A 23,674-nucleotide genomic window follows, 5' to 3' on the forward strand; every position below is an offset into this window, starting at 1 on the left:
TAGCAAAACCATGTAAAATCACATGAAATTTTATTACCTAAAAGCTAACATACCATTTTTAGTCTAGGGAAAAAGAAACCAATCAAAACCAACAAGGATTTGCATGCAAACATCAAACAAAACATAGTTTTCACAAACATAATCGATCTAACCATGAAAATTAAAATAATTATGCATGTTAAAATATATGAGATAATTCAAATTAAAAAATATTTCCTGAAAGCTAACACATTAAGGTTCAATTTAGAAAAAAGAATCAAATTAATTGACTAAGAATAACCCTAGAAACATATTAAACAAAATAAGTCTAAGCAGAATTGGGTTCAATCAAGTTCTAAACTTAGAAAAATCATAATTAATTCTAGAAAAATGATTTTGAATGATTCAAAAAAATAAAAGTTTAATTAAACACCCTAAAAAATCTATTTAAAAATATTTTCAAATGTGAAAAATGATGGTTACAATGAATTTTAATAGAAACAAGATAAAATACGAAATACATGTATATAAGAGCTTCTATACTTAATCAAATTTACCTTATTTTGGTGCTTTAGTTGTTAGATTAGAGGCCTTCTAGAACACCCAAAGACACCTTGGAATGGTGAAAATTAGATCTAGAGCAATAGGAGTGCAATTAGAGGTCAAATGGACACCTAAAGTGACCTAAAAGCTATGATTGGTTAGAGTCTCTTCTTTGGTGGAGGGTGGCAATCATATAGGGCTTCAATGGGACTTAAGAGAGTGTTCTATCAAATTAGAATCTCTCCCAAATTCTCCAACAGATATGAAAGTTAATTTCAAGTCCTTTAGATAGGGTATTTATAGGGAAAGAATTAGGGTTAGGTTGATAAGCTTTGGAGAGTATGAGTTTGATTGAAAACTATTTCCCTCCTCTTCAATTTTTAATTGGTTAAGGGATAATAGCCTACCAAAATTATTTTATTTATCCCTTTAATTATTAATTAATTTTAAAGATAATAAGGCCCATTTTAATTAAAGCCATTCCTTATTTTTACTAAGGTAGCTGAGTTGGGCCTTTAGCAAGGCCTAATGTGCTTGGTTCTTTGGTCAAACCTAGTCTATTACTTCCTAGACCCTTTAGGGACTTTGGAGGCTTTGGAACATGGCCTAAACAAAAGGTTTATGTTCTATGTCTTGGTCCATGTCCACTTTTTCATTTTCAAAACATTTGAACCCTAATTTTTTTCTTTTACCTATTTTCATTTAAAACAATTTTAAAATAGTTTTTCAATCATTCTTAAGGTGTCCCAAAATGCCTCTAAATCCTTTAAATCATCATAAGGCTCTTCATTACCTCTAAAAAGCATACATTTAAGGGGGTAAAAGAATAGGTGTTTACAAGAAGTTGATGTTGATAAGGACTCATAGCCATCAGAATTGTGTCCATTCAAAAGTGTTACCACCTCACATTATCCTTCTTTCTCTCTCCTCATCATTTCGTTCTCTACCATCACCATTCTTGGCTCCTCTAGCATCGCTGATAGGTGCCAAAGTCAAGTAACTTCTCCCTACAATACTTCTATTTATAATGTTAATCATTTCAGTCCTAATCTCATCAGGAATCCTACTCTAATAAGAATAACACTAAAATAGGAGTCCTAAATTACATCAAAAATAAATGTTCATCTAGTTGAGAAATATTTATCCCACCCAAATTAGGAAAATATATTTTCTAAACCACACTAGAATTTTGAGTCATATCCTAATAGATTAATAATTTTAAAATGGAATATTAATTTATAAATTATCAATATTATTTATTTACTACGATAAGAATGTCATAATTTAAATGTGGAGCATGTAATTTCTTTTCAAAAAATATCCTTTTTATTATTCTATTTAAAGAAAAAAATTGGGTAATTATCACATGTAGTCACTCAACTTTATGAGTATTTTCATAAAAGTCACTGAACTTTAATTTCTTTTATAAAACTCACCGAACTTTAATTTGATTTCATAAAAGTTATTATAACTAGAAATTAAAGGTTTTTAAGTTAACATATTGACCTATCAACTATTTTACAAATAAAATTACCTAACTAATAGTCGTTGGTTGAGAAGAAACGGAGAAATGGGAGGAGTTTTGACGGCGAGAGGGGCAGCCAGATATGTTTATGCATCTTATTTTCTTTTTTTCTTAAGAAACTAATAAAATAAGCTAATTTTATTTATAATATAGTTGACAGGTCAACATGTTAAACTATAAACCTTTAATTTTCGATCACAATGATTTTTATAACAACACTTATAAAGTTGAGTGATCGCATATGATATTTACCAAAAAAACATAGAGTTTTGGATGTTGGAGGCAGAAAGAAAATTAATTAGTAAAAATGGAAGTGTTAAAAGTGAAATCATTAATTTTCATGAAAATATCTCTTTCCTTTTTCTAATTTTGTGATTTTTTATTTGTTAGCTTCATTAAGCTTTCTTTTTGTTAAATCCATTTTCCACATAAAACATCTCTTAGGCACCATTAATGCTTATTCATTAGCTATTAGAAGAGACAAAATCGAACCAACAAGCCAGTCAGCACACATATCGGCTTCCCAAAAGATATAAATAACACTAACATTCCAATCAAACCGAAAGATATGAGGTGGAATACATATTAGATATAATCATAATCTAATAAAAGTATTTTTCTTGGGTAATTTTTATCAAACGTCCCTCAATTTTGAGGGTTTTTTCAATTTCATCTCTCATCTTTAATTGTTATTAAAAAAATCTTCAAACTTTAATTTTGTTTTATAAAAATCCCTAGCAAGTTTCTAAGTAGAAAAAGAATTTATTATTTTGTTCAATTTCTTTTCCCTTCTCCTTTTTTTTTTCCTTTTATCTCGCATTCGTTAAACTCTTGCCTAATGTTACCGCCGCCACCACATCTAGTAAATCAACCCCACCATGTCCTTCTCCTCCTCCTTATTGCCATCACCATCTATAGACAACCCCAAATAAGACAAAAATTGCAACTTAGAATTAAATTTATATGCTTGAATTTATCTATTCTTTCAAAATAAAATTTTTCTTCCTGTTCTTATTGATTTTAGAAGAGTTTTGGAGTTTTTCAAATTGGATTTTCGATTATGAGATTTTGAATATGCAAGATCAAATTAAAAATTTTGAAATATGGAAAAATTTTGTTGAACACAAAAGTTAATCCATGGCTGACCTATTGAACAAATTTTGAGATGCAGTCCACTAGGTGAGGTTGTGGCTGCCTGTTGTGCACTCTGGCACCTGCAAGCGGCCAGCGGCCTTATGCTAGGCGGATTAATTTCTCTAGTTGCAAGTAGTGGAAGTCTAAAACCGCTTTAGATCCATTTCTTTTAGTAGCTCATCTAGACATATAAGAGTTGCATAAATAGAGTCGAGAACCAGAGCCTTCACTAGCATCATTTCAGTTGAAGACAATTGTGGCAATGCTAGCATTGGCTATTGCATGGTTTACGTCAATGTTATACTTGGACTTAGGCTATACATAGGTCAGTTTGGACAGATTTAATGTATTTTGCCAAACTTAGGCCTATCGACTTGTGCCATCTGCTACCACTATAAACCTCACTTTTTATTTCAATTAGATTGCAGCGTGAAGTTTTTGGATCGAGTTAAAATTCGGGTTCATAAAAACATATTCAAAATTTAAGCCACATAAAAATAATATAATTTTTAATACTAGGATATTAAATTTCTACTAATAATCAATGATATTTTAATTAATACTAATATTAAATTTAAGTATTGATATATTAAATTAATATTACCTTAATAAATGCAATCTTTTATAAATTAATTTAATATATTGACTTATGTATCATTTTAATATTTAATTAACTTGTCTCATTTACTTTTAAATTTCAATTAACATTACTTAATTATTAGTAGCCAGTCATTTTTCAAAACTAACTATCCAAAACAACCAATAACAAATTTGCATTATACATAATAATAGTTTATAGTCACCTTTTAAAAAAGAAACAAATATCATCATTGTGCTTAGGAGTACGATAAAAGAAAATAAAACGAAGTTATTTTATAACTTTTGCCATATTGAGGATTGCCAGACATCATTGAATGATGACTGTCACATATATAAAATGACGTAGTTTTGTAAAAAAAATTAACAAAAAAAAAAAAAATTTGAAACTAGGCTGACTCGTCACTAGGTGAACCAAGTTTTATAGGTTTTGGCTTAGTTTTACAATAGGCCCAATTCTCATATTTTCTGGTTGAACCAACCATGTCGGTCCAAGTCTTAAAATTATATTGCGACTTTCAGTGTCCTAACTATTAATTTAGTTATCCTTTACGCTTTAAAATTGGAATAAAGCTCAATAGGCTCTTATCGGAGAGGTTTAATTTAATTTATTTTTAATTTTTAATTTAATTTAATTTATAAATTTTGATTTATATTTAAATTAATTTAATTAATTAATATATGTTATTTTTTAATATTTAATTATTTTTTAATATTAAAATATTATTTTTATATTATATAATTATTTAAATAAAAATAAAAATATTATTTTTATTATTTAATATTATTAATTAAACTGAAAATATAAAAAAAATATCTTTATATTTTCATATAATCAGTTAAAATTTTAATTATTTAAATAAAAAAATTATTTTTTGTATTTCATGCTTTTAATTTAAAATTATAAAATTATAATTAAATAAAACAAAAAATATAAAAATATTATTATTTTTTCCATATTAGTAATTAATATTAAAAAAGTAAAATATAGAAATAGCTAATTATAGTTTATTAATTAAGATTAAAAATAATTAACTAAGCAATTAACATTAAAAAATAATTAACTTTAAAAATATTTAAAAAATTAAAAAAAATTACAACTCATGCACCAAAGTGGTTACCTCAAAATTGAGCTAACTTAGACATAAATTAAAATTTTTAGATTAAATTAAACAAAAAATTAAAATTAAAACCTCTTCAATAAGTAAAAGAGAAAATTAGACTTTATTCCCTTTAAAATTAGTAGTTAATGTGTAATATATTATATAATATGTATTTTAGTTATTCTTTAAATATAAAATTTTTAATTATAAAATACACATAATTAAAGATTAGATAATATTTCATATAATGTATTAATGCACTTATAATCATGGATTGTAAGATGATTTACATCTAAAATTATTAAGAAAAGTTAAAGAAATGAAAGGTAATATTAAGCTGTGTGATGAGTTTTGATATGTAGTTTTTGACATGGAGTCCTAACAAAGTCTTAGCTATAGGGACCTATAAATTTTTATATTTTTTATTTTATATAAAATAAAATTTAAATATTTTATGAAATTATTAAATTTTAAAAATATAAATTATTAATTAAAATAATTTTTTATACATAATATTAATTAAAATATATAAAATTAAATAAATTTAAATTTTTTTTAGATAATTAAATTTAAATAATTAAAAATAAATTTTAATCAAATTAAGATAAATTTAAATTTTAATAATATTAATTAAATTTAAATTTAATAATTTTTATGAGCACCTATTCATTATTGCCATTTTTAATTCGATCCTATAATTCTCATTCACCATACATATATATATATAATATTTCATAATATAAAATTCTAATACACGCGCTTAGAAACGCGTGATATTAAAGTATAGTGGCCCTGTGAATTCGGGCCAGGTACAGCCTGACGTGCCCAGCTTTTAGCTCACAGCGCCGCCGCGTGGAAAATACACGTACACCCAGAATCTCCAAAACAGTACTTTTTTGCTATGAGCAATCCAGATGATTTACTAATTCAAATCCTCTGGCTTTTTTGCCCTTTTTTACCTCCATAAATACACAGCTTTCCGCTCTATCCTCCCTTCAGTCTTCACTCTCTGTTGTTCCCTCAAAATGTACTTGCCTTTTTTTTCCCCTTTTTCTCTGTTTTTGGCACTTACTTCTGCCCCTTTTCTTCTCTAACTTTTCCTGGAGATTAGAATCATCTTCTTCGATAATATTTAGAGAATTATATGTGAGATTTGTATTGTGTTTCTAGGTATTATGTATGGCTTTGCGTGTATTGATTTATTTCTGTTGAATCTCTTGATTCAGAGTTGCGTTAAGTGAGATTGATCGAAATTGGTTTCTTTTTGTTTCTTGGGTTGCAGAGAAGTGCGAATGTTGTAATGGAGACGAAAGGTGGCAAGAAGAAGTCTAGTAGTAGTAATTCTTCCATACAATACGAAGTTCCCCTCGGCTACAGCATTGAAGACGTCCGTCCAAACGGTGGCATCGAGAAGTTCCGATCTGCTGCTTACTCTAACGTATATATCACTAATACCAATCTTAAAAAAGATTTGCTTTTATTGCTATATGAATCTGTTTGATGTTTGTTCTCTTTGTTGCAGTGCGTGAGGAAGCCATCCTGATACGATCCCAAGAAGCAAAGAAAACAAAAATGCCTTCATCGCTAGACTAGGATTTCCCATATTCTCATTCTCGTCTATTGTTTTTTCTCTTTCTCGATTTTGAACAAAAATAAGACTTGAATCGATTCTTTCGAAGGCAACCCCCAAAAACTAAGCTCAATAAGCCATGGCCATTGAATCACCACCACCTCCTTCCCCAATTGGATTCGAAGGCTTTGAAAAGCGCCTTGAAATCACCTTCTCTGAAGCACCCATTTTCAATGACCCTGCTGGGAAAGGCCTACGTGCCTTGACTCTGTCCCAACTGAACTCAATCCTCGAGCCAGCTTGTTGCACCATTGTAGCTCAGCTTTCCAATAATGAGTTTGACTCCTACGTCCTCTCCGAGTCAAGTATGTTCATTTTCCCTTTGAAAATAGTACTCAAAACTTGTGGGACTACAAAGCTACTTTTATCCATCGAACCGATTCTGAAACTCGCTGAATCCCTTTCACTTGATGTATCTGACGTTAAATACTCTCGAGGCAGCTTCATTTTCCCTAATTACCAACCTGCCCCTCACCGGAGCTTCTCCGAAGAGGTTACTGCTTTGAACGGGTTCTTCAGCTGTTTAAAACCCAAGGCCTATGTTCTCCTTGGCGATCCCGCCTCGCCAAATCGCAACTGGCACATTTACTCGGCATCATCAAGGAAATCAGTGGAGGATCGGACGGATATGATCACTTTTGAGATGTGCATGACTGGCTTGGACAAGAAAAAAGCGGCCGTGTTTTTCAAGAGATCGGCGGATGCGGATTATTCGGCTAAGGAAATGACCAGAAATTCCGGGATATCTGAAATTATACCGAGTCACGCAATATGCGACTTTGACTTTGACCCATGTGGGTACTCAATGAATGGGATTGAAGGTTCAGGATTCTCAACAGTGCACGTGACCCCAGAGGATGGTTTCAGTTACGCTAGCTACGAGGCGATGGGATTCGACGCTAGCGAGGTTAACTTGAACTCACTAGCCAGCAGGGTGCTCAAGTGTTTTGAACCAAACGAGTTTTCTATTGCGGTCACGTGCCATGGTAGTGGGGTCCAGAGGTGTACTATGGAGTGCGGTGACGTGGATGGGTACTGGTGTCGTAGTGTTGTGGAGCAGGAGTTGGCTGCCAGAGGTGGAGGTGGAGGTGGTGGGTGGGTGGTATATAGGAGTTATGAGAAGAAAGAAAAAGAGCATCATGTAGTGGCAAGTCCTGCTAAGGTGTCGATGCAGTGCTGGAAGGAGGTGGACGAGGAGGAGGAGGTGATGCTGGTGATGGCTTGTCTATGATGGAGTGGAGTCCAGCCAAGCATGACTCTGTCAGGTTTTGTTTGGTGTTGTTGACAGTCATGGTTGATGGGTTTGTCTTTTATGTGTTTTGTCTTGTTTGGGTTTTTTTTTTTTAATTTTTATTTTTTAAAAGCGAGGTCTAAATGTAGTCTTTGGGGTTTCTTTTTTTTTGGAATAAAATAATTTTTAAGGATATTTTTGGACTCAATCTTATCAAGACATATTATATATATAATAAAATTTATATTTTAGATTTGTAATAAATAAAATTTTCACTAAAATGCTTTAATATTATTAAGTAAAAATTGTCACGTATCATCAGAATTATAAAATAGTATATAATAATGTTTGTTAATTTTTAAATATTTTATTTATAAACATAATTAATTTTAATAAAATTATATTATATTTAATTCACAACCAAATGCAAATATTAGAAAAATTATTTGATTATAATTTGGAGTTAGAGATAAGATTGAAAGATAGAAAGTGGGCGGGCAAGAGTGAGAACCCACATGATCTACAATTTAGGCAAAGCCTCTCCAAGATTCTTTTATCATTTAGCATTTTTGCCTTTATTAGGCTAAATATTATCAATACTAAGATATGGAATTTTTTTGGTCTTATTTATTAGTATAATTCCAAATCTCTTTTTATACAAAATCTAATCACGATCATTTTCCCACTGTCATTTCCTTCTTTTTCCTTAGCCATAGCCATGTCTCTTCTTTCCATATTTAGAGCTCGGTGAGTAAGGAAATCGCCAAATCAATCAATCCTATGAATTGAAATAAATTAAAATTAGTGATTATATATATTTAAATATTAATTATAATTTAAAAATAATTATAAATTAAATTTTTAATTATATATATTCAAAAATATGTGAATTATTTTTACTAAATAATATATTTTGAATTAATATTTATTTTATGAAAATATGTATATAAAAAAGATTTAATGAAAATTAAATTATAAAAAATTTAAAAAGTTTTAAAAGAAGTAAAAATTGACCAACTCAACTCAACTAAGCCTTTATCCCAAAAATTTGGGGTTCGCTTTTTCCACTCTGAACGATTTTGGGTTAAATCCTCAGAAATGTGTAATGCTTCTAAGTCATGTTGTACTAATATACTCCAAGTCAATTTAGGTCTACCCCTTTTTTTCTTTCTATCCTCTAACCTAATGTGCTCCACTTGTCTAACTGGAGCCTCCCTTCTCTCAACTTATCTTCAATTGGCACCACTCCTACATTTTCTCTAATACTTTCATTACGGACTTTATCTAGTCTAGTATGGCCACTCATCCACCTTAACATTCTTATCTCTACAACTCTTACCTTAGATGCATACGACCAAACTAAACTTAATCTCCCTTAATGTGAAAATCGAACATATGTGATTTTCAATTAGTATATGATATATCTATATTTTATTTGAGTGATTTTCATAAGTGTAATAAAAAAATAATAAATAAATAAATAAATTTCAATTTATTTTCTTACATGTTAATTCAAATTTTAATTTTTCCTTTTCTACTCTATTCTTAATTAGATTGTAATCAATTTTAACTTCAATTTTAATTTTTCTTTAAAAAAAAACTTCAAATTTAATTTTAATCATAATTTTGAAAAAAAAAATCCTTTTTAATCCAATTTTTTAATCTTCATCTTTAATTTTAAAAATTTAATGTCAATATTAGATTTAGGGTTTTTAATTTTTAATATTGATTTTAATTTAATAAAATAATATTTTAAAAATATTTCTTAAAGAAAATTGCTTTTCTTGACTAGTAATAATGTAATAATAAAAACAAAGCTTGTGTTTGGGGCGTAGTCCTGGAATTTTACTATTCAGTGTGTACAGGCCCAATATAAAGAGATTTCATCATCACAGCACATTGGACTTAGGGGCTAACCTCATATTTCATTTTGGTCCATTATTACAAATTTTTTATGCAATTCGAGCCTTGTGAATGAAAAAAAATCATGTTGAAAGAGCTCCCCCTATATGGGCCCAATTGTAGCTTAACTTTGGAAATAATCGGGGCCATGAGTCACTGGGTGCCTGAGGGTCGTAGACAAAAACAAAAATACAGTTAAAGAAGATTAAAAATAAAACAAAATCATGACAATTCAAATTGACAAAGCTACAGTCCATATACCTGTCAGCATGAAGGGCTCCCAGCCCCACTCCTGGATTGATAGTGGGTATAGGAATAGCAAACTGCACTCTTATTGCCCATACAAAGCTATGGCCTTGGAAAGTGAACACCTCAAAATTTACGCTTCCAAACAAACCACACATAATGGTTTTGTAATGTGGTGTGTCCTTAATTAGGGGTGAGTATTCGGTTCAAAACGAATTAAATCGAATTAAATCATAAAAATTAAATTATATATTTTAGAAATCGAATCGAATCAAAATAGATAAAAAATTAAATTTAATTGATCAGTTCAGTACGGTTCAAACCGATTGATTTTGATTTTTGATTGATTTTTTAATTTAAACTTGATTTTCAAGTTATTTAATCTAATTTTGACTTTGGTTTTAACCTAATAACCATTAATCAATGAAATTAAAGAATATATATATATATATAATTACATATAATTCATAAATTCTTCATAAAAATAAATCAATTCAAAAATTGATTCGATTCGATTTGAATATATAAAATTACTATTTAGTTTGGTTTAATCTATTTTTTTCTCTTCAAAACTGAACCGAACAGAAATAATCAAAATTTTTATAATATAAAACCAAACCAAACCGAATTATTTTAAAAATCGAACTGAATTATCAAATTAAAACAGTTTGAACCGAATAATGCTCACTCCTATGTTGTTTCACTGTCTTTAATATGTGCACACCAATATAATTATTTCCCCACTGCAATTTTCAAATGGCAAAATGTTCAATATAGTCCTTATAATTCTCAAAAAAATTCAATTTAATCAATTTTTAACTTTTTATTTAAATTAATTTAAATTTTCCAATTTAAAATCAATTTACCTCGAAAATTAAATTCTATAAACTAAATTTTTTGATTTCATGATTTAAATTAAAAATTAAGTTTAATTTCTTAATTTTCAAATTAAATTTTTTTAATTTCATGATTAGAGTCTAAAAATTAATAAGTTTAATTTCTTGAGTTAAATTAATTTTAAATTAAAATTTTTTAATTATATTGAATAAAAAAATTTAAAAATAACAAATTCAACGTGTAATCGAGCTGTAGATCATTTAGAACTGGAAGCATTTTCATGGGTGCCCTATTCAAAGGTCAGACCATTAGAATAAACATCTAATCATTCATCATATAAATTTAATATGATAAGTGAAAATTTTTTCAACATCATTAAGTATGGCAAAAGAATTGAATTTGCAAGAAATGTCAAATCCAAAAACACTAGTGTCCATTCAAACTCCTGCTTCCAGGAAACCTAGCTACCGGCCATGGAAGGAAGAGGTCCTACACTAAAGATTGTTAAATAAAAATGAGGAGGGAATTAGGGTATTAAATTAGTAGAGGCATATCACGTGCAGAGCAGCGGAAACCAAATGGAGGAAAACCCAATCTGCAGTCCTTAAATGATAGGACATTTCCAGGCAGCAACCATTGGGCTTGCCTCAACTTTCTTGTCTTTGCCTTTGTTCTTTTCTTTCTTCAACCTAATTCATCCATAAATTATTAATAGTATTTGAATTTCAATTTTTATAAAATATAATATTTATATATTAGTAATTATTTAAAAAAATTAATTATTTAATCTCTATTTTAAAAAATAGATTAATTAATTTTTATTTTTTTATTTTTTTTATTTTTCAATCATTTTAGATAATCATTTTAAATGTTAGTTTAAATTTTATTTAATTTTTATAATTTAAAAAATATAAATACAGAGTTTATTTATTTTTTAAATTTTGAATTTATTTATTTTTTAAATTTTGAATTATTTAATTTCGAAATAATTTTTTTACATATATTTCTAATAAAAAATTTTATTTAAACTGAATAAAAAGATTAAAATATCGATATAATAAAAATATAGAGTTTATTTATTTTAAAATAAAAAATAAAATAATTAATTTTATTAAAATAAAGAAATTAAATAATAATATATTATTATTTTATTACATTTAAAAAAAATTAATATATCACAAATAAATTACTATATATGCAATAATTTAATGTAAATGAAAATTCAAGAAATTAGCATAGAAGAGGGTTTCTAAATTCCAAGAGAAAAATGTTCCATTAATAATTAATAAAAAAAATTTATAATTTAATCCTTATATTTTGTTTAAATTTTAAAAAATAATTATTTAATTTTTATATTTTATATTATATTATACTTTAATATCTAAATTCTACACTATATTATACTTTAATTTCTATAATTTTAATCTATAAAATAATTTAATCCTTCTATTAATAAATGAAATTATCATAAGTATTAAAATCACAAATTAAATTTTTTTATATTAAAATTATAAAAAATAAATAATTAACTTTTCAAAATAAGTAAAGTGCAATAAGGGACAACTAATTGCAAATTCCCCAATTCATAATATAAATATAAATTTCTTAAAGAAAATGTACAAGTTGATGAAGATGACAAAACAATAACTGAAGAGGATTGAACTTATAACATCAAAGCTCACCTCTACATTTCCCAAGGAAAAAACAATAAATTAACAATAGGGACCGAAGCAAAAGACTACTGACAGTGATTTTGAATTGAATCGATAATGAAACAGTGTTTTGAAACATGGAAGCCTGCATCTTTTAGGGGACCCCAAAATTAAAAGCTTTACCCCCCCAACCTTTACCTTCTTTAAGGAGATGGTTAGGTTGCTTGCTTCTTCAGCTATAATGGAGATTAATTGTTTGGTTTCCTGGAAAATGCAAGAAAATTCACAAAACCAAAACAAGAAAGAGCAAGAAATTAAGTTAAACCTGTTGTTGCATATCAGCATTATAAGACTAGGTTACAAAGTGAAACCCAGAAAGAAAAAGAAAGATTTTTTAGTTCTATGCCATAACAATGAAGAGATTGAGCCGTCCAGCCAATATCACCACCACCGCCACCACCAACCAACCAACCAACAAAATCATTACCAGAAGCCAAGGAAGCAGAAGAGAAAGAAGAAGAAAGCTTTTTTCTGCAAGGATTGGACAACAGAAATGGAGTTGCTCGAGTATCCAGTCCACCACCTCTCAAATAAGCCCAAAATAAGATCCATTTGCTTTAACAGTATTCTAATCACAAACACCAAACATGCTTCGATTTCCCACGTAATTTCAGCCTCGGCTCTCTTCATCTTCCACCGCCACCACAACCCTATCATCAAATTAAGCAGGAGAAAACAATGAAAGATAATAAATAAAAGCAAAAATTAAACCAAGAGTAATGAAATTGAAGATGAATCATATTGAAGAAGGAGAAAAAGAAAAACAATTTGTCACTACGTTTTTTCTTCTTCTTCTTCTTCTTCTTTCTTCTTTCTTCTTTCTGCTTTCCTCAGAGATGGGTTTCCTTGTCCTATCTTAGAAAGATAGCAGTAATAATAATAAAAAGAAGGAGAAATGACAATAATAAAGAAGGTGCTGAGGCCTGAGGGCTGAGGGCAGAGATTTTTCTGGGGCTCTTTGCCTTGTGAGTGTTCTGTCTAAACATAATGAGGCCAAGTTAATTAAATTGTGGGAAACGAGAGAAAGAGAATGGTGTGTTGTTTTGTACGGTTTTGGGTTCTTCAATTCAATTCTTTTGCCTTAAAACACAAAGCTTTACTTGCAAAGGATGCCTAGATTAGCTAGATTTGCGCAAGCAACCTCTTTCCTCTTTCTCTTTTCCATTCCAACCCTTTATCAATTCCCATTATTACACTATTACCCCTGTCTCCATGTTGAGATCTCTGACCTTGGGTTCCATTTTTTTATGGAGAGCCTGCCTCTCCTGTCCTGACGCAACAGGGCACCAGGACCGAGGCTAAATTTCTCGAGACAGCCACCAAAAAACCCTACGCAGAGAGTGCTTCTTAGCCTAACATTCGTTTGTGGATTCTAGGGAGCTAAACTAAGCTCCGCTAACGCCAAACTCTAAATGCAGGTAGCAGCAATAACAATGGTTTTCTTTACGCATCAATATCAAGCATTTATTTATACACATGCACTGAGGCCTCGGCAGCTAGTCTCTCTTTTTGTTCTTCAAGATAAATGGGGATTTGATGAACCTTTGGTCAAATATTGCTACTCCTTTTACGGAGGGCGGGTCCATTTGAAAGATGGGTCCCCTTACCCATATAGGGGCATTTAAGTTATTTCATCTTAGAAGGGTGAGAGTTCCCCGGATTTTACGTATCCATTTTAACAGAAAAGGTCAATTGCCCTTTAATGTAGGGGTCTCGGCAAGCCTTCCTTGGATGAGAGAACAAAATGTGCCTTCCCCTTGTTTAGGGCAATGGTAAAACTGTAGAGGGTATAGCTGTAAAACAGATACTGTCAAAAGCCCATTTGTAATTTTTTTTTTTATATGGTAATATTGAAATAAAAGAAATTAGGGACAGTACATTGGGCTTTCAAAATCAAGTGAGCTCATATAATGGGCCAGGCCCACTTGCCATTAGATATGGGTGCCAAAGGGTAATTTAGAATTTCACTTGAAATAATATTCAAAAACTTCAAATTTCAATTGAAATTCAATTAAAAAAATAAAAAAAAAACATTTGTGCATTTTTTTTTTAAAAAAAAAAAACCTTTTTCATTTGAAAATTTTAGGGGACAATTTCCAGACCCTTCTTCAAGAACCCAAAATTGATGGGGATCCTAAGACCGAATACATGCAAAGACAGTACAACATGGGAACCTGGGTTGTCGGGGATTGACCAAGGATTGTTGGACAGGTGTGTGGTGATGAGACTGGGTTGCATGATTTATCAATGCACCTCAGGAGTAGTACATAAAAACGCTATATGGTGTCCTAATCCAGACCCGAGAGACTATCATAATAAACAACAGAGGAACAGAATGTCTGAGGAAAAGTCAGAACTCATCAGAAAGGAAGAGCAATGGATATTTTTTTTTTCAGATAAAACAAATATTATAATTTAATTTTTATATTTTAAAAATTAAATAATTTAGTTCTCCTCTACACTTTTATTAAAATTAGAGATATTTTTATTTAATATTATTATAAATTTAAGAAAAAAAAGTAAATATATTTTTTATCTAATTAAAAAAAATTATTATTTAATTTTAAATTTTAACTAATATTATAATTTAATTCTTATATTTTAAAAATTTAATGATTTAACTCCTGTAATTGATAATTGCTTAAATTATTAAAATTTTTTTTATTAATTTTTTTTTATTAAAAATTTTTTAAATTATTTTATGGATAAAAAGAAATAATTTATTTGATAACAATTAATTTTAATTGAAAGGAAACATAGTTAAAGAACTAAATCATTTAATTTTTAAATCATAAGGATTAAATCACAGTATAATTTAAATCTTAAGTGTTAAATAATAAATTTTTTTAATTAAATAAATAATATATTTTTCTTTTCACTTAAATTAATATCTCTAATTATCACATAATTATAAGTAAAAAATTAAATTATTTAATTTTTAAAATAGAAGGATTAAATTATAATATTGATCAAAATTCAAAGACCAAATAATAAATTTAAAAAAAAAAATTAGAGAATTAGATCAGAGAGATTGGTACCTGAAGAGAAAGTAGAGCAGCTCTACTGGCCTAATTAAAAGCTTGGCAGCTAGCAAGTCTCTCCTGCCCTGAAAAATAAAACGCACAAGCATATTTATATAAAAGCAGTGATTGAATGCATGTAGATTTTATACAAAGAGAATTGATTTATATTTTTTTTTTATGGAGAAATTATTTTTGTGATTTTTAAATTCTAAATAAAATTTTATCGTTATATCAAACCTATCAAGAATTGTGGCCTGCCGGATTGTCTCTATCCGAACTAACAAGCATTGGAAGCTTTTTCTCTGCTCTAATATTCTTTTCCTGGAAAGAAGCTCGAGAGAAAAAGCAAAACACAGTAGTAGAAATATTGTTTCAGTTCTAATAATTAATAATAAAAGAAGAGGCAGTAAGATATCAATCATTTTCAATACAGATCTTCAAATATCACAATGCTACTTCTTTTGTTCTCATGACTGAAACCTTGACAGATGCAGAAACAGTTCCAAACAAAAATGGTTCATTTGCATTGCTGCTTCTGCTAGAGAGAGAGAGAGAGAGAGAGAGTTCAGCACCTTACTGTTTATACAGTGTTTCAAGAACCCAAATTCTTGATTATGAACATGAACAGTTTGAGTTTTCTGTAACACCAGCTAATCTTGAAGAGAAATATACAGAGAGATTGTAAATAGCAATGGCTTGAAATGTTTGTTTACTGAGAAAAGTTGGAAGAGAAGCAAGTAGAAGAAGGAAAATTTTATAATACAATATAGTAAATTTTTTTTTAAATTTTTTAAAACAAATATTTGAGAATACTAAAGTGAAAGTTCTGATCTTTACAGTCGAAATCCAATTTCTAAAAAAATTCAGCAGAAGCTTTTTGATTGGCAGTAATAATTTTTTCTTTTGTTGAGTCTCGAAAGTGAGTGGCAGATGATAATTAAATGATAAAGAGAAAGCAAATGTGGCACTGCCACTCCCTATATTTATTATCCTAATTCAAAACCTCGATTCAATCAAAATATTACCTTTAACTACAAATAAAGCCCTTCTTAAAAAAATAATAATAGCTCCATGTTCACTCATCAATGGACAGTTATGTTATTTGGGCTTAAGGTGACCCTTTCCTGTTTCAAAAAGCCATAATTCAGATTTTTGAATCTCTCTTTTTTGTAACGAGTATGAAAAACTGTTGATGAAAATTCAGAAGAGTTTCTTGAAATTTTGAATGCCATTTTGATAGTTCTATCAGATTGTCCATAGAACGAAGGTTTTATGACTTGTACAAGATGGAAAGCTATTGTTTGTGCAGTACTCTAAGGAGGGGCTTGTTTTTTCAGCATTTTGATTTCTATAGTTGTGCATATACTTTTTCTGATGAAATTTCTTCTTGTTCTTGTAAGCACAAGCTTTTTCTTTACAATTAATATGAAAATGAGACTTGTTGCAGGCTTTTTGTAAATATTTGGTATTGTTTATAATTTCTTTGAATAACTTTATATGCTCACATAGTTTGTTAAGAGTGAACAGAGTCATATGGTGAATTTATTCAATAAAAATTCGTGTTAATTCTCTATCAGGTGCTTGAATTGTTGAATACAAATTAAGCAATATCTACTCAGGAAGAGAGGCAATATACGTGCTTTTGAAATTAACATCATTCAGTTCACCGACCCTATAAAATAGCCTATTGGAGAAATTCATCAAATAACCCTGTCTACTCTTGACAAACTATGTGAGTAAAGAAAGTTGTTCAAAGAAATCATAAACAAATTTAAAATATTTATAAAAAAATTTAAAAAATATATTTTATTAAAAAAATTAAAATATTTTTTGAAAACTCTTACACATACTTGACTTTAAAATATATCATTAATTTAATATTTTAACTAAATAATGAAAAATACTTTTATTAAAATATTTTTTTTAATTGTAAAAATATTTTTCATACAATTTAATTTTTCAAAATAAGAGAGAAAAAAAAGAAAATTGATATATTTAGTACCTGTATTATAGTGAAATTAATAATGTGATCTTCATAAAAAGCACATTACCTAATTACTAAATTTTGATTTCATTATACATTTTCATTTTTTTCTATTTTTCTCAACATTTTGCAGTTAATAATAAATACTTTAGTCCTTAAACTTTTACCATTATAAATATTTTTGTTCTTAAATTTTTACTATTTTTTTTTCATTATTGACAACTTTTTAATTTTTTAACAACTAAATTGACAAAAATAAATGGAAAGATTAAATAATTTTCAAAAAATAACAATAAAAAGTTAAATTATATATTTTTAAAAATATAAGGATTAAATTAGATACTAAATAATAATTTATACTTTAAAATAAATTTATAGGAAAAATATAAAAAGAAAATGCAAAAATATTGCTAAAGAAGATTAATTTTCTCATATAATTTTTTATACTTTATTGAAAGTTTTTATATTTCATTAACATATAACGCTGGTTTACAAAGTAGATTTTCTTTTTTTCTTTTTTACAAATAAAGTCATTTGAGAATTATTTATAATAAAAATAAAAATAATTAAAAATAAATATAATATAATATGTCCACCGGAAAAAAAATAAATATAATACTTTAGAGCAATTAAAATAAAGAATATTAAAATGAAAACGAAAAGTTACATTTGAAAAATTATCATGTAAAATAAAAATGGCATGCACTGTATTAAAAACAGCATCCCAACTAAGGGGAGGCCAGCCGCCTGTTTTGGGCCTAAACAGTTTAAGGTTTAGAGTATTATGACATTAACAAATGATAATTATTATTTTTATAATTTTTAATTTTTTATTAATATTATTAAAATATTAAAAAAGATTATATTAATTTTTTATCTAATTAATATTTATATTTTTTTGAGTAAGGATAATAATAAGTCTAGTTTTTGTGGGTATTAAGTCCGACCGAATTTTAAGAAGACAAATTTAGGTAATATCTAATAGGTTCGGAACATGTTCAGGTTTAAAATTTAATATATGTGATGGGTTTGGGTTAGATTCAGATTTTACATATTGAATATCTGTTACTCAAATTCGTTTATATAAATACTCAATTAAATATAAAGTATATTTTTTTATAATAATATTTATAAATTTTTATATTTTTTATTTTATATAAAATGAAATTTAAATATTTTATAAAATTATTAAAATTTTAAAATAAAAATTATTAATTAAAATAATTTTTTATGTAAATTATTAATTAAAATATATAAAATTAAACATATTTGAGATTTTTTTTTATTATAATAATTGGATTTGTGACGAATTAAGGTAGTTAAGAGTAAATTCTAATCGGGTTTGGGACGGGTTCGAATTTAAAAAATATTAATCGGATTTAAATTTGGGTATGATAAATTTCGCGGGTACGCTACTCATTGTCATCTCTTTTTTTAAGGAGTTAAATATTAACCTTAATGAGGTATTTAGTACGAGATTAATAAAGAGTAATTATTACCCTTATAACTTTTAACTCTTGTTAATATTATTTTAATACTTAGAAAATAATAGGCTAACTTTTTACTTCGTTAATATTAATATATTTTTTAGGAGTTAAATGTTAATTTTAGGAAGTTAGGTTAATAATTACCCTCTTTAAAGATTAAAATTTATAAGAGTAATATTTAATTCTTAATTTTTTAACTTTTTACCAAACATACCCCTTAGGGATTAGGTTAGTAATTATCTTTTTTTTTAAATTAAAATTTATAAGAATAAAATTTAACTCTTAATTCTTTTTAATATTCTGCCAAACATATTCTTAAGATAGACATTTAAACTGGAATGGAATTATTTTGACTTACATTTGATTGGATTAATTTTAATTGATTCAGTTTAATTTTAAATTTTTTAAATTAAATTATTCACTTTTAAAAAAAATTATAAATTAAAAATTTTGATCATTAAATTTAATTAAACTAGATAAATTAAAATAAACATAATTAAAATTAAACTAAATCAAAATTAGACTGAACTCAAGCCTAGTTTAACGGATCAAAACTAGGCTATGGTTTAATTTTCAATTTTAATTTGGTTTGATTTGATTTCAAATTGATATTTTATTTTTTTTTTTTAAATTTAGTTTTGGCATAAAATTAGACCAATCAGCTTCAACCCAGTTCAAAGTCAATTTTGATCAATTGCATCTAATAAATTTCTATTTAATTTTGATTTAAAATTGGACCAATGAAATTTCAAACTCACTGATATATCTCAATTTTTAATTTTTAATATATAATAATTTGATATGTTTTTAATCATAATAATTTTAAAATAATTAAATAATTTTTTAATAATATATATTTTAAGAACAATTTTTTAAATTCAGGTGAGGATAGTGGGATTGTAAGAAAGATATTAAAAAAAAGTAAAAAATAAAAGTAATTAATATATTTATTATCAATTTAAATTTATATGAAAATAAATTTAATAATATTAAATTTTAATTTTTTTTAATATATATATATATATATATATATATATATATATATATATATATATATATATATTGCATAAATTTATCAAAAGACTTTATAAAAGCGGCAGCCAGGTCCAAGACAAAAGATGATTTTGTGATGAGACCACGTTATATTGGGAAATGGGAAATTGCCTTCCTTTCTTATTAAACGTGTCAATCCTCAATTGGACCAAATCTACCATATACTTCCCTAAGGAAATTTATAGAATAATCTGGGCAAACGTACACCTCATATTTGTAAAATTTTAATTATTTTTAAAATATAAAAAATTAAATCTTATATAAATGAATATGTGGTCTAAATTTTCGTTTATTATCTCAACCTTTCGGAATTAATTGCACTCGATTGTTTTGAATTTAGATATTATAATATTAATATTCATTGATTTTAATTTACATCACAAAACTCTTAAATTATTAATTTAATAAATATTAAAATTACCTATCTAATTTCAATAAAAATTTCGTTAAGATAATCGTATAGCAATGCACAACTACAGATAACTAATTTAATTCTTCATTTTCATTTTCCTTTTTATCATCTATTCACTCAAATTTATCAGTTAAAACCTTCATCAATTTTTGGTTCATCAACTTTGAAATGACCTGTGATTATAAAATCTTTTTCATCTGGGTTGTGTGCTAAATTGATTTTACTCAATTTTAACGTGTCAAGTAAATATGACTTTTTTTCATATGTGTATTGGATTACGAGCATGTTAAAAACACTAAAATCTCAATTATAAAATATAAATGTGTCATTCTGACTTCTAATATGAACGATTTACAAAAAAATAAATGATTAATTTTTTTTTGGTTCCTTGACTCTATTAGGATGCATTGTATCAAGAACTTTACTTGTATCAACTTTGTGAAATTTAAAAAAATGGGATTAGTTGCTAAAAAAAAAAAAAATTAAAAGATCGCTTGTGCATGAAAGAGTAAAGACCATGCTTGAAAAGTAAAAGTTGTTTTTATAGCTGATTGCTTAAAAAAATAAATTTGTACAAAAAAGGTAAATTTTGCATTTGATTGAAAGTATAAGTTGCTAGCCGAGAAAATTTATATGTGCAAAAAATATAAATGAGAGCTTTAAAAAATTAAAAAACTAATTTGCTTGAAAATGAAATCATTTGCAGGAAATGAAAATTGAGCTTTGAGAATTAAAAGAGCTTATTGTTGAAATGTAAATCTGTGCAGGTAATGTAAACTGACATTAAAATTTAAAAGCTGGCTTGCAAAAGAGTTAATATGAACAAGAAATTGTAAAATTGTAGTGAAAATATGAAGAACTTGATTATAAGAATTGAAATGTTTGTTGAATAACTGTAAAATGATTGCCTGGAATGAAAATTAAAAGGCTGAATTGAACTAATATCATATTGAAAAATAAAGAAAACCGCATAAATATAAAGAAAAATATTGAACTAAAGAAAATTAAACTAATGCATTGTGTCTATTGAGCTTATTTGGCTGATGTTGTGTGTTTGATTGTGTTTTATGTTGAAACTGAGGCCTTGATGCTCTATTTATAAACTCAAGTTACTTGGTGACTAAATTCTGCTTCAATTAACACTCAGCGAATAAGTCTATTACATCATGTTGTAACTCTTCATATCAGTTTTCTATATCTCAAATTAATTATTGCATCAAGTACACATGAAAATTGGTTTTTATCTTCATATTCATGCTTCTGAAGTTGTAACCAATTTACTTGCACCATTTTCTCACCACTTCCTGCCATAATAACCACCTTGCAACAACCCATTACCTCTTGTAGCTTAAGAAAGTAGTGCTACACTTTCTAATAACTGCTTCCTAATTTGGGTGACAAACCATTTAATTCAAGTAACCACTTTAACTGCTTCTAACTTCATATAATTATTGTACTCTGCCCTTTGGTCTTCTACTAGTTTGAACCATGGGCTCGCATTTGACTATTTAATTTTATATCTCGAACTCATTAATTAATTCAGATTCAATATAAAAAAATTAAATTATGATGCAAACGCATTCAAACAAAAATTTTAAATATTTTATAATAAAAAAAATTATATAGCGAAAAATTCTCTCTCTATTCATTGTCTTCCTCCTCTCCCATCTCTCCCTTTAGTCTCCCACTCTCCCTTCCTCGCCTCTTCTTTTAAATATTAAAGTTTCTTTCAATGATAAAAAAAATAATAATAATAAAGATAGTAGGAAAGAAAAATATGGAGAGAAGAAAGAGAAAGAAGAGAGAAATAAATTGAATCCATTGACTAGGCAAAGACATTAGTAGCCTTAAAGTAGGGGTATAGTGGCAATAGATGGTAGTTCACAATTGTAGTTTCAAATTAACTTATTTTGAGCTTTTTAACCCTATTTTGAAGGAAGATTTCACTTGGATAAGTCTAACCTTATGGAGTTTTATACTTTTAATTTGATTTTATGGATAATTTGAAAAGTTTCAAGTTATTTTTTAGGAAATTTGGCAATTAATTAATAAGTATTAGAATGTAAGTACACCATAATATTCTCATAAGAGAAAAAAAAATACAAACATAGCAATTGAAAACTTTTGTTCAGATATGATCTGGGTAAAACAGAATAACCTTCCAGTTAGTAATTGATCATTTTCATTTGCGATGAGAAAAGAAACCTTTTACAATACTGCCCTTTTGGGAACTTGCTATATTTGGCTTACAGAAAAGTTCAAACCACCTAACTTCAATAGAGAAACAGACCGCACTACCAAACTCCATTGATAAAAGATCATCGCCCATATTTGAATATCCAGAGTTTTCAACCAAATGAATTCAATAATCCACATTGTATTTTGAACTACCAAAAAGCCTATCAAATACTACGAGAAATAAAAACAAAACAAAATCTCACTAAAGGGAATAGGACTCCCAATATTAGGAAAACACATTCGAGAGAGAACCTCATATTCGTTCCTAATGAAAACAGATCTGAAGAGATAAAATTAAAATTGTTCCAAATGGACACAAATCTGAGAGTTATTAAAAAAAAACTAAAAACAAGCAAAAAAAAAAAACAATTTGGGGTTAGCCACAAGTGAGAAACTCTTTGATAGCTACCCAAGAAGGAGATTTTAAAGAGAAAAAGAAAAAATAAATAGAGAAGAAAAATGACGAAAAAAGATGGGAAGGCGAAAAGTTTCTTGGGGTTTCAAGTTATGCTAAGGTAGTTTAAATGGTGTAAACTAGTATTATGGATTATGAATGAAAATAATTGTTTGTTGAGTTATGGATTTATATTTTTTTTTCTAAAAAAATTGGAGGAAGATGAAAGTAGAAAGGAGAAGAAGAGGCAGGAAAGAAAGGGAGAGGAGAAGGAAAATATAGAGAGAATAGGTGCATGAGAAGAGAAAGAAATGAGAGTAGTGAATGAAGAAAATAAATGTATGAAAATTAAAAATATAAATTAATAAAAAAATAATATATTAATTTAGAGTTCTACATCAATATCTTACTCTAAATGCCACCAAATTCTAACAAGAATGACTTTAGTGGTATTTAAATGGGATAACTATGAAAAAAAAAATGTACTTTTTAAATTTTTACAATTCTACCTCAAACTATAAAAATTGTCAATTATATTTTGAACTTGTTAACCCTAACAAATTCTACTATGTTGTCAACAAAACCGTTATCTCACTAATAGAGATGCTATGTCAACTACCACGTCAAGCCATATAGAGTATAAT

At 27.4% G+C, this 23,674-nt stretch overlaps 1 protein-coding gene and 1 long non-coding RNA gene across 3 annotated transcripts; one reads left to right on the top strand and one right to left on the bottom strand.

The window, feature by feature from the left end:
- Window positions 1–5,864: 5,864 nt before the first annotated feature.
- On the top strand, window positions 5,865–7,946 carry LOC110637831 (S-adenosylmethionine decarboxylase proenzyme). Of its 2 annotated transcripts, none has more exons than XM_021788171.2 (3): window positions 5,865–6,051; window positions 6,164–6,319; window positions 6,404–7,946. In XM_021788171.2, exon 3 carries the CDS (start codon window positions 6,591–6,593, stop codon window positions 7,740–7,742), a length of 1,152 nt encoding a protein of 383 aa, XP_021643863.2. In that variant the 5' UTR covers window positions 5,865–6,051; window positions 6,164–6,319; window positions 6,404–6,590; the 3' UTR covers window positions 7,743–7,946. The 2 variants fall into 2 exon arrangements, with proteins under 2 accessions (XP_021643863.2, XP_021643864.2); XM_021788172.2 differs by having other exon boundaries at window positions 5,869–6,027.
- Window positions 7,947–12,291: 4,345 nt separating this feature from the next.
- Window positions 12,292–14,400, bottom strand: LOC110637832 (uncharacterized). The gene is made up of 2 exons (XR_002491587.2): window positions 13,218–14,400; window positions 12,292–13,089 (listed from the first exon to the last, which is right to left on the bottom strand). It is a non-coding gene; the product is annotated as an uncharacterized LOC110637832 (long non-coding RNA).
- Between the last annotated feature and the right edge of the window lie 9,274 nt (window positions 14,401–23,674).

This window comes from Hevea brasiliensis, chromosome 17 (genome assembly GCF_030052815.1).
Source record: "Hevea brasiliensis isolate MT/VB/25A 57/8 chromosome 17, ASM3005281v1, whole genome shotgun sequence".
Taxonomy (NCBI): Eukaryota; Viridiplantae; Streptophyta; class Magnoliopsida; order Malpighiales; family Euphorbiaceae; genus Hevea; species Hevea brasiliensis.

Excerpts from the sequence above, each read along its gene's own strand:
- LOC110637831 (XM_021788171.2), top strand. The coding sequence starts at position 6,591 with ATGGCCATTGAATCACCACCACCTCCTTCCCCAATTGGATTCGAAGGC.